This window comes from Oryx dammah, unplaced genomic scaffold (genome assembly GCF_014754425.2).
Source record: "Oryx dammah isolate SB20612 unplaced genomic scaffold, SCBI_Odam_1.1 HiC_scaffold_29, whole genome shotgun sequence".
Lineage (NCBI taxonomy): Eukaryota > Metazoa > Chordata > Mammalia > Artiodactyla > Bovidae > Oryx > Oryx dammah.
In genome coordinates, this window is record NW_024070213.1 from 67,270,850 (window position 1) to 67,283,051 (window position 12,202).

At 41.1% G+C, this 12,202-nt stretch overlaps 1 protein-coding gene across 2 annotated transcripts; it reads right to left on the bottom strand.

Annotated features, from left to right (window-relative positions):
* Window positions 1–6,925: 6,925 nt before the first annotated feature.
* Window positions 6,926–11,948, bottom strand: AVPR1A (arginine vasopressin receptor 1A). Of its 2 annotated transcripts, none has more exons than XM_040233135.1 (2): window positions 9,099–11,875; window positions 6,926–7,504 (listed from the first exon to the last, which is right to left on the bottom strand). In XM_040233135.1, exons 1-2 carry the CDS (start codon window positions 10,084–10,086, stop codon window positions 7,218–7,220), a joined length of 1,275 nt encoding a protein of 424 aa, XP_040089069.1. In that variant the 5' UTR covers window positions 10,087–11,875; the 3' UTR covers window positions 6,926–7,217. The 2 variants fall into 2 exon arrangements, with proteins under 2 accessions (XP_040089069.1, XP_040089070.1); XM_040233136.1 differs by having other exon boundaries at window positions 7,357–7,504; window positions 9,074–11,948.
* Between the last annotated feature and the right edge of the window lie 254 nt (window positions 11,949–12,202).

Below are 12,202 nucleotides of genomic sequence, written 5' to 3' on the forward strand. Positions count from 1 at the left end.
TGGAAGGTGTCAAGGGGGTGAGTGAAGAAAAAATAGTCCTAAGAGTATGCCAGTGAGCTGTGGATTGAGAGTTCAAAAGTACAAGGAATTCATAATACTCAGGACTCCTCTTAGATCTAGGAAAAGGCACAGACTTTACAGAGCCATGAGATGAGACTAAAACAATTGCATTTGGATGTTAAAGGAAAGAGAGAGCACAAAAGCTCAAGGTTAAAGGCATCCATCTAGGCTGCAGATACTTAGGTAATACACTTAATTAGATGTTGTTGTGGTCAAAACATGGATGACTTGGTGAACCATGAAAGCTGGGATTTGAGAAGGATAAATACACATTCTACTAAAGTTCCACTGAATTCCCACAGGCTTGTGCCTAGGAACAAATGTCCACTACTGTGGTGGTTACAAAGCCTTTCTCATAAGATTAAGTTTGGATTTGAATCTGTAAATTCATTTTATTCCCCATCAAGATGGTATTAATTAGGCTCTCCTGATTTATTAGAGTGATTTCCACAAGGTCATTCAGCTATTGATGGTTGAAAAACTGGAGGTTTTGATTTCCTGCTGCTGCTGCTGGTAAGTCACTTCAATCGTGTCCAATTCTGTGTGACCCCATAGACGGCAGCCCCCCAGACTCCCCCGTCCCTGGGATTCTCCAGGCAAGAACACTGGAGTAGGTTGCCATTTCCTTCTCCAAAGCATGAAAGTGAAAGGTGAAAGTGAAGTCGCTCAGTCGTGTCCGACTCTTAGCAACCCCATGGACTGCAGCCTACCAGGCTCCTCTGTCCATGGGACTTTTCAGGCAAGAGTACTGGAGTGGGGTGCCATTGCCTTCTCTGTTTGATTCCCTGAGATAGTACTTTTTATTAATTTATTTATTTTTACCATACAGTGCTCTTATAATGAAAGCTTCAAACTTTTGTTAAACACAATGTTTAACACATGTCACATATGATTACCATATATATTTTTTATATTTAGAATATCTATATTAATTACATTAGTTACATAGCTACTATAGAGAGTCTCAACTCTATGAAGATGCAAAGGCAAAGGAGATATACCTTTTATTTAAAAGATAAACATGATGTGATTGTCATTAAAAAGACAGACCGAATTAACCAACATTGCAAATCATTTTGATACATGTTACAGTGAAGGTATTAGAGAGCATTTAGAAAGCAGAAGGGAAGAAGCATTTAACTCTAGAGAGTAAGAAGGAATACATATAGAAAGAGTGAATGAATGAATAAATTCTATACTAGTGCATTTCTTTATGAATCTCTTTTGGTATACAATGAAACTATTGTTTCAGTTCTACCTGTTTCGTAGGATCTTGTGAAAATATTCTTTGGTAGAAATCCTATTTATTCTTAAACAGTTATAAGTGTTTTAAAATAACAGTGAGTTTTAAAATAATAGTATTTTAAAATAGAGACTTCAAATTCCCTTTCTTCCATTCTGGGCATTCATTGCTTCCAGAATTTAAGCCAAACCCAAAATAAGCCTTTTAGTTTATGCTATTAGGGCTTACTTTGCAAAAGAAAAACAGTGTTACAACATAAGTTAATATGATCTTGAGTCTACTATCCCACAGAGTAAAAAATCACAATTTTTAAAAGAAATATAACTTTAAAGATTGTTAAATGGACCCAGAAGTCAGTCTCACCAATTTCTAGAAACATGTAAATAGATGACATTTTTAGAGGATGGCACACATGACTTCAGCTAAACCAGTAATTTTGTTGTCTCAGTATACACTATAACAAAAATAATTTGCTTTGTAATTATAATTTATTGAAAAGTCAGTTACAAAGTTTTACCTATTCTTGCTATAATCAAAGAGTATAAACATGAACATACTTGTGCTCAAATATAAACCTATCAGTAGCTACCAGCTGTAGAACAGGTCTATGTCTTTTTTCAAAATCAGCATAATTAGCTTGAAATATATTTCATTATTAAATGAGATTTTAAGAGAATTATTTCAGACAAATTTAATTTTTCCCCTTTTTTTGATCAAACATTTTGAAAATTGAAATATAGTTGATTTACAATATTATGTTAGTTTCAGATGTACAGTATAATAATTCAATATTTTTAAAGATCATATTCCACAAGATAATAATGTTATTATAAGATAATGGCTATGATTTCCAGTGCTGTACAGTATGTCCTGTTGCTTGTCTATTTTTTACATAGTAGTTCTTATATGTTAATCCTGTACCCCTAATTTATCCCTCCTCCCTTCTCTCTACCTTTTGATAACTTCAAGTTTTTTTCTGATATCTGTGAGTCTATATCTGTTTTGCTACATATATTCATTTGTGTTATTTCTTAGATTCCAAATATAAGTGATATCATATAGTATTTATCTTTCTCTGACTTGTTTCACTAAGCTTAATATTCCCCTAGGTCCATTCATGTTGCTGCATATGTCAGAATTTCATTCTTTTTATGATGGAATAATATTTCATTGTATAGATATACCACATCTTCTTTATCCATTTGTAAAAGCTGGTATTTATTTTTATTTGTAGAATCAAGTCACTACACAATAAACCTGGGTAAAAAATATACCAGTTATTTCAATGTAATCCCATAAGATGTTGTTTTTTTTTTTTCCTGTAAACGGCCAAATATTAGATATAATCACAAAACTTTTCAATATTGTTCAAAACTGTAACCATATTGTCCCAAGAAAACACATTGAAATTCTTCTATACAGCTTAATAAGCTAGGAGATACAGAACACTGAAAAAAAACTGTTCCAAAATGGAATACTAAATATACAACATCAATTCTTAGTAAATTTGCTACAATAATGAAGTAAAGCATCATAGAATATATTAAGTCAGAAACTCTATTATATAAAGACAACTACTTTCAAGTGTGGAAATGCTAATTATTTTATATTAATACTAATTATTAATTTTTCTGATATTACTATCAGATTTATTCTCAGATTTCCCTTTCTGAATTTGCTAAGTTGACCTTGGAATACAAGAAAATTTAACATACCCTATAATACTTTGTTTTATGATGAGATATATGTATTATTTATAATAAAAAAGAAAAATGGCATTTAATTTTTACCTAGAATATATATTTTTGATACTGACATACTATAGACCACATATACATTTTCATTCATCATAATTTAATGTACCTAAAAATCGAGTTAGGACAATATTTTGAAAATGCCTATGTGTACAATAGGATCTCATGATTTATGTGATTCAGCTCATTTAAGGCCCTCTTGGGGACTTTAAGGAAATAACTCTTTTTACGAAGAGTTCTTAAATTTTTGCTCAAATTGTCAGGTCAAATTGTAATCAAGAAACATTCTCTGGTATTTACTCTCCATGTGCTGCTCATGATGTCAAGTGTTGCTAATGAGTGGCACTGAAAGGGGAGAGGGCAGGGATACAGCCATTGCTTCTGCATCACCAGGATTAACACCAGGTGGCCCCTACCCTGAGCTTAAAGTAGCCTCCAGTATGAAAATCCATAAGGGCCCAATTGACATGATTTTAAAGGAATCAGATCTCTGATATTTGCGATTAAGGATGAGGCTCAGTTTCTGTCTAGGTGGCTTCTAATAATGGTAGAGTCAAACTCTGAAGCTATTGTTTAAAGCTCTGAGTATCCAATTATACTACAAAAATACAGGTTTTAGAGTCTGAAAAACATAAAATTTAACCTAATTGGTTACTTTATTGTGAGTAACAGAATGAAAGTTGTGTTTCTCAATTGTCAATGGTTGTCCATTCTAGGAACTCAAATTAGTTTGGAATGGTACAGCATGTTAGTAAGAGTACGTTTTTTTTCTCTTTAAAACCACACCCAGGAATCCCCTGGTGGTACAGTGGTTAAGACTCTGTGCTTCCACTGCAAGGGTCATGGGTTCCATTCCTGGTCAAAGAACTAAGATCTTGCAGGCTACACAGTGTTGTCAAAAAATAAAATAAAAATACCTTCTTCTTGTAAAAACAAAAGAAAACAAAAACCACCCTTCCCTCTACTATGGTGTGAGACTTATTTGCAGATGATGAAAGTTCTGTGTGTAGGACCAGTATTTAATTAAAGAATTTCACTAATTTTCTTCACAGTTATTTTTACACTTTAAAGACACATGTCCAAAAATTAACCCGTTAAGCACTTAATATGTACTTAAAGATGACTTTCTCATTGTCAATATTTATCAAATGTCCGAAAGAAATAGCACTAGTTTCTCCTTACTGGTAGATGTTTATCAGTTGCATTTCGCATACACACATGGGGCTTCCTGGTAGCTCAGATGGTAAAGAATCTGCCTGCAGGAGACCTGGGTTTGATCCCTGGCTAGGGAAGATGCCCTGGAGAAGGGAATGGCTATGCACTCCAGTCCAATATTCGTGTCTGGAGAATTCCATGGGTAGAGGGGCTTGACAGGCTATGGTCTACAGGGTGACAAAGAGCTGGACATGACTGAACAACTAACACTTTCACTTTTCATACCCACATAGATACATTAATATTGTATACTTGAAGGATGTCCCCTCAGATAAATGCCCAATAAAATAAGCTGATGGAACACATTTATCCTTGACTGCAGCCCTTCATTTGTTGCATTCAGGTCCTCTTTAGTCAAGAGAGGGAGATCTTCCCTCCCCAACATATGCTTCTTCCTTACTACCTATCGTTTTCTTTCTTCTGAAATAGACACTCAGGACTCTTCCAATTTGGGATATTGTTTGGGGAGATATAAACACCATTTCTGGCTGTATATCATTAGGAAAGTTTGGCAGCCTGATAAGTTAAACTCAGCCTAAACCACAGAGAATAAGACCATGAACTTGCCTAGTGGAGAGCTAGCACCCAGATCTTCTGATGTCTCCGCAGCCCTTGCTCTACCATCTCATCTCTTGATGCATTTGAAAGGAGAGAACACAGCTGGGGGGTTAATTTGTACCTTAGTTGAGAGATGTTCCTAGAAATGAGATTCAAACAGAATTTTTTCACTTGGAGATACATGTCAACATTTTGAAATAATCTATACAAGAACTATGAGGTTACTATTTTGGAATTGGGTATAGGAAAAATGTGGGCTCTTTGTGCCAACCCAAAAGGCTTTAGTTTTGAGCTGCAAAAGAAAAGTTGTCAAAAGGGCTGACAATGTTACAGAGGGCAGGGGTACTGAGATGCTGCTGTGACTCAAATAATGAAGAATTTATCTGATGATTCATATTGGTCATTGCGCTTTAGGAGACATATTTGTTATTTTTTAAAAAGCAGAATTCTAAAACCTAGGTGCTAATCTCTATAAAACATTTGCAAACTATTTTTTATGCATATAAAATCAGGGAGTAAAACACCAGGGAATTTGCAAAGGTAAGAGAATGAAGAGGAGTGAGGTTAATGATTCCAAGCTCTGACAGTACCATTCAATGCTCAGTTTCTTATCTGCAAAGTTAAAAAAAAAATATGCTATCAAAATAACTATTACTTCCTCTAAGGGGTGCAAAGTATTTATGATGTATCCTCAAATCACTGCAGGGTCTCTAAGAAGGAAAAGGAGCCATACAAAATAGCTCAAAAAACCCCCCTGAGTTACATTAATGAAGAAAGCAGTAAAAACAGCCAAGTAGTATCATAATGTATCTTTGTCTAGAAATGAAAGACCTGCATCCAGAGGAAAGCAAATGCTCTCTTTAAATTGGAAAGCTTTGGTTAGACAGAAGTTAAAATGTAGTGGCTGCTGCTGACACTCTCCAATGAATCAGCAGAGCTATATTTAAATTTTAGGACTTCGTATGCCAGATATGAAACCAATACATTCTGGTTAGTAAAAAGTAAACAGGAAAAAGCTGTGCAGTTTTGAAGACACCCCCCCCCCCCCCCGGCCCCGTTTAGAATACTATGATAAAAGCAAGAGGTAGCATTCATATAGCATTTGACAGTTTAGGAAGATCTTTTCATACACTTGATTTCATTTAGTCCTTACAACAACCCTGTGAAGTAAGTGTTATCAGCGCTGTTGTACAGCCAGGGAAATGGAGGCTTTATGTCATTTGAAGTTGTTTGCCTCAAGTCACGCGCTTAAGAATGAAGGAAGGCAGACTAGATGCAGAGCAGTTTTCTATTTCCTTGCCCTCATCCTGCCCAACCCTGTCTGTCTACTATGAAACTGTTAGATCGGTGGGAGATCCGAAGGAAGGTCCTAGTTATTTTTAATTATTCATGAGAGGACATTCAGTATCCTGAGTCACTTTTTAGAAGACTCACAGCTATGAATCTGGATTTCCTAAACAGGATGTAATGATGGTGTTAATATCCAGGATAGCACAGGATACCTTAGAACACTGGTCTAAACATGTTTACTATGTTCTAGAGATTAGGCTCCATAGTCCCTTGGGCAATCTGTCTTTTCTACCCTTCTCAGAAAATCAGGTATCTGTCATATAAATCTGACTTTAAAGCAACTTTGCAGTGAGAGGAAAAAGATATCATTGGCCAGCTGACAACATTTTCTCTAACCTTCAATATCCTGGTAATCATGCTTTTCACATAAAATAAAATGTGAGGAACCAAAGGAGGAAGTTGCCAGTTTTAAAGTGACGTTTCTGAAACTGAGGTGATTTATAGCTTCTAACAGAACTTTCCCCTTTTCACTCTGCAACAGGCACCCCATGATCAATAAGCCTCAAGCTCTCACATCTCTCCAAGGCACCATCCCATCTCATGCCACAGTTTGAGGCTGCATTTTCTGATACACAAATTGATTTTACGACACAAAACTAATTTCTGTAAAGTCTCTTCCAATTCCTTTCAAACCCTAAGGCTGATGACGAACTTACTTTGTTCAGAAATAATGCCCCTATATTATATGACTTCTAAACCAATCAAGCCTTAGTTATGTCAGAAATAAAAAGAAAGGAAACCTACAGAAAAATATAAAGCGTGGTTATGATTATTCCTTTAGAAATAAGGCTTCTGTTATTTCTGGGAATTAGGTCTGCAGATTTTAGTGTTGCATGTTTTTATTAACATTCTGTATAAAACAATTCATTGCTTTTGCTTGTAGCAATGTGAAAAATGCAAGGAGAAACACAGTCTTGTACTCAACAGATTGATTAATCATATCTTATATAAGTTCACTTGTCTAATAATTCTAGCTGGATTTAGTCAATGGGCTGAAAAGTCCATTACAAGAGTCAGACTGTGTGAACACAGGGGGCTCAGGTTGAAACAGGAATGAATTTGATGGACTTGGAAGATTTAGGCGAGTCTTTCCATGTTCCCATACTGTTGGTGGGGCTTCGGTTGTTAGTGAAGGAAGTCTGTCTTCGGCTCATACTGTCAGAATCTTCTCTGGTGAATGTTCGTTTCACGTTTTGGCAGCATGGGAAGCTTTGGGCACAGTCTTGCAAGAGATGGCCACTAAAAAACATGTATATCCAGGGGTTGCAGCAACTATTCAAGGAAGCCAGTAATGCAGGGATGGCGGTGGCTGGGTTTTCTGACTCTGTATGGAAAACATAAGGAGAGACCATTTAACTAATAAAACGCAAGTAAAAGCACTGGATAAACTCATTCTTTTATTGGTTCACCAAAGTGGGAAAATGTTTTGGGTCAATATAGAAAATGAAGTATTGTGTTTATCAATCAGGGAAATAGTTGGTGAATGGAAATTGCTTTGTTGTAAAATATTTTCATGAGCAAGATGCCTTGAAATTAATTCAGATATTTTAAACCACTATTAAAATATTTAAGTAGAATGAGGGAGACTTTCAAGAGGCTAAGAATACTGAATAATTTATTAATAAAACTTTGGATCATTTGTGTTAGCACTAGCATATGCTAATAGAGACAGCACTTACAGAATGGCTGCCATTTCAGTGAAATCTCAAGAGTCTATAGCCACATATACCAAACTGTATGCATCCTGATAACTTAGGCAAAAGTATGACACTATGGACCATGTTTAGTCATTTAATTTTTTTAATATTAAACACATTCTTGTAGTAAGAACTCTTTACAGAAGGGGATAGTTGAACTAGGTCCATGAAGGATGCAGTGTTTAATTGTTTTCTTTGGCTACTTAGAAACTTCTTTTAATTTTAAAGGAAAACTCTCTTTGATTCTGGTTTGAACAACTAAATTATATTATGGAGAATGGATGAATTAAGAAATTCCCCAACAGTCTTTTGAACCATTTTGTGTGTGTGTGTGTGTGTAATTGCATCGTCAAACCACATAAATATAAACTTTCACAGTAGAACTAGGCACTGAGAATATACCTTTTCTAAAGATAAGAATAATTGGCAAGCATTGACATTTCCTTATTAAATATAAATTTGGGTCTTCTCACTCTTGTTATGCCAGGATAAATTACAGATTATTTCATCAAACTTTGTGCTAAGATGCAAATCTTAAAGGTGATCATGATCTGTGACCAAGATTCTATTCAAAAAGAATGGAAATCATCAACATACCTATGCACAGTGAAAAAACTTAAAACATTATGTTAAGAAATGGAACACTAGCTAAATACCAAATTGAAATGCCTTAAGAATCTTCCTTCAAGGAGTTTAATCTTCATACCCCCAAGACCAAGCATAAAATATGCACAATAATATTTGTTGGCTGGATGAGGAATAAATAAAACTTTAAAAAAATTAAAATCTTTCTTCAGAAAAATATGTCTGTTTTACCCTTACTTTAGGGCATTTCTACTAAAATTTAACAGTGTGTTACTTTTCACAAGCTAGCAAAAAGTAGTCGTGACAATATAAATATTTCCCTGAATCCAGCAGACTTGAAAGCAGGATATTAACACTGTTGTTAGTGCTTTGACAGAGAGTAAATTTTTCTGTTTTGTAACTGCGTGGCTGACGGGAGGGCATAGTCTCTGGATCTGCGGTCTTAGGAGCTGGTTACAGTATCTTTTAACCATTCCACTCAAGGTGTGATTCTCATTCACTAAGTTAAGAACTATGGCCCTAGAGGATGTTATGAAAAGGCTCTCTCTCTCTCCCCACTTCCTCCCTCGCCAACTCCCTCTATCCCCAACACAGAGCCCCCATTCCTTCACCTTCCTCCGCGGTCCTGACACCTACCGACCCAGGAGAAATTCTTATCCCAGACAGACCACATCTGGATGATGAAGAAGGGCGCCCAGCAAACGATGTAGGCCGTCACGATCACGAAGGTCATTTTCACGGTGCGGATCTTGGCGCGGGAAATGGTCTTCACGCTGCTGACACACCGTGCGTGCAGGACTCCTCGGTGCAAGGCGCCTTCGCCCGCGCCCTCGGCGGGGGCGCCCGTGCCCTGGCGCCCCGCTGTCTTTCCGCGGACGTTGCGCCAGATGTGGTAGCAGATGAAACCGTAGCAGGTGCCCAGGATGACCACGGGCGCCACGAACACACTGCCGGTCATCCAGGTCACGTAGGCCGGGAGACCCCAGGGCTGGATGAAGTTGGCCCAGCAGTCGTAGGTCTTGGTGACGTTGCTCACCTCGACCACGGAGAAGACGAAGTACTGCGGGGTGCTCAGCACGAAACTCAGCACCCAGGCGGCGGCGATCATGAGGCGAGAGCGGCGCGCGGGCTGCTGCAGCGTCTTCAGCGGGTGGCACACGGCGATGTAGCGATCGGCGGTCATGACCACCAGCATGTAGGCCGAGGCGAACATGGCGAACACCTGCATGTGCTTCACCACGCGGCACAGCCCGTCGGGTCCGCGGAAACGGTAGGTGATGTCCCAGCCCAGCTGGGGCAGCACCTGGAAGAAGGCGACGGCCAGGTCGGCCAGGCTGAGGTGGCGGATGAAGAGGTGCATGCGGGACGTCTTGCGAGGCGTGCGGTGCAGCGCCAGCAGCACACTGCTGTTACCCAGCACGGCCACCACGAAAATCACGGCCAGCACGGCAATCTCCAGCTTGGCCAGCTCCTCGTTGCGCGTGTCCGCCTGCGGGCCGCCGTCTTCCCCGAGCGCCTCCGAGTCCCCGCTGGTGTTGGCACCTCCCGCATCCAGAGGCCACCACTGGCTGGTGTTACTCGCCGGCCCCGCGCTGGGGCTCCCGGAGAATCGCATGCTGTCCATGCAGCGCCCCCTCGACCTCGGCAGAGGCCCGTTCCCTTCCCGCCTCCTCGCGCGGTGCGCTCCCTCCTGCCAGCGCTCGCCGCCAGCCGGGCTCTGCTCGCTCTCTTGCAGGCGTCTCCGGGCGCAGTCTCACCAGCCAACTCAGCCGCTCTCGGTCGAGCCGCCCGTCTCTTGCCCTGCTCCGCCCTTTCTCAACTCCGGCAAAGCCTGGAAGGTGCGCTCCGAGTCTCCGAAAGCCCTGGACTCCAAACTCAGATTATTAATACGGAGTTTGTTTCTCCAGATCGCGCTCCCTCTCGGCCCAGTGGTTGGAGGCTGCTCGGTGCCTACTCTCGCCACCTCCTTCTCTCCTCCCAGGATTTTCCTTTCTCTCAACTTCCTACTTCGGTGATTTGTCCTTTTTGCATCACTGCTGCAGGGGTGGGGCTGGAACGCGCGGATTCCTCGGTGTATCGGTTGATGGTGATGCTTCCCCGCTCTTCTGTTAATTAAAAACAAAACAAAACTCGCAAAACTGGACGTGTCATACCTTTTCAGGGCTTCCCATCATTTCCTCAAGCCTCCGTCAAGAATCACCTTAACTCTGCATGTGACTTCAATAGACATGGCACCTAGAAATCCAAAGTCCACTGCCCGCTCGGGTGCTCTTGAACCTGAATTTGGCGCGTGACGCCCACCTGCGCCAGCCGGGATTTCTCCCTGCGCCGAGAGTCCGCCCATCCCTGGAGAGCCAGTCTGGCTAACTTCATTCTCAGGACAACTGGACTACGGGGATTTCGTCTCTTACTGCCCGCTCCTCTCCACCCTCCTCTGCAGTGTAACTTTTTTGATGCCTCTTGTCTGTCTCCTGCCTGCGTTCGCTGACCGGAAGGACGCAGTCGCTGGTCCCGAGGCAGTCCCCGCGGCTGCTTGCGTGCGCGTATCAGAGCGGGGGAAAGGAATTTCTCCTGGTTTTCCACTTTCCCCTGGGGCTGGGAGCGGGTTTGGGGGTGGGTGGGACTTAGGAGTTTTCTCTAAACTAGATTCCTGGGGTTTTCTCCGGGAAAAGCCTGATTCCCACAGCTGGATGGGCGGGAATTGGGCCACAGGAGTCCGTGGGGACTTGATCTGCTTTACTGCCGAACCATGGGGACATCTCTTCGGGTGAACGAAGAGAGCTGCCGCAGAGCGGCAGCCCAGGAAGCGCTGTCCAAACTGGAACGAAAAGCCGCCAGGCTTCTTGCGCTGGTAGATGAGAAAGAGGCAACCTGGGCAGGACAGAGATGCTCTGACCAAGAGGAAAAAGACCGCCTACCTATCGACTGGTTACTCTGGACGGCGGGAACCCAGCAGCCGGGCCGGGGACGCACAGAAATACTAACTGCGCTCTTTCAACTTTGGTGAAGGTACACTCGAACAGCAAGGGGGAGCTGTTTTCAGGCTATTTCACACAAGAGGCTTCCCTGGTGGCTCAGATGGTAAAGAAAATGCCTGTAATGCGGGAGACCCGGGTTCAATCCCCAGGTCGGGAAGATCCCCTGGAGAAGGAAATGGCAACCCACTACAATATTCTTGCCTGGAGAGTTCCATGGACAGAAGAGCCTGGTGGGCTGTATAGTCCATGAGAGTCGGACACGACTGAGCAACTAATACTTTCACTTTCACAAAAGTAGAAGAAGAAGAAAAAAAGAAATAACTCCATTCTGTAGATACACGAACATGACTTTTTGGTCAGAACGTATTGTGGCCATGGTAGAAATTTGATTGTCTGAGAAGAATATCTATGAAATGTAGGCAAATAAACCAGAAAATTTTCTGAGTTGCAGTTCTCAATGATAATTCAACTTTGCGTTCCAGTTCATGCATGCCCAAATCTCAAGGCTGTCACACTTAAGAGTGCTGAATTCGACCTAGGGAGTCCTTCATTATGGCTGCATAAGCCTCGGTGTATGTATCTTTAAAACGGTAATGAAAGTACCTGCCTTACCTCATGGGGCTTCCCTTGTGGCTCAGCTGGTAAAGAATCTGCCTGCAATGCAGGAGACCTGTGTTCGATCCCTGGGTTGGGAAGATTCCCTGGAGAAGGAAAAGGATACCCAATTGGGTATTCTGGCCTGGAGAATTCCATGGACTACCG

What these genes read in the sequence shown, in the direction of transcription:
- AVPR1A (XM_040233135.1), bottom strand. Translation starts at nt 10,086, where the DNA reads ATGGACAGCATGCGATTCTCCGGGAGCCCCAGCGCGGGGCCGGCGAGT. An exon ending in TAAGAATTTCTCCTGGGTCG is followed by an intron (nt 7,505 to 9,098) that starts GTAGGTGTCAGG and finishes TTTTCCATACAG; the next exon opens with AGTCAGAAAACCCAGCCACC.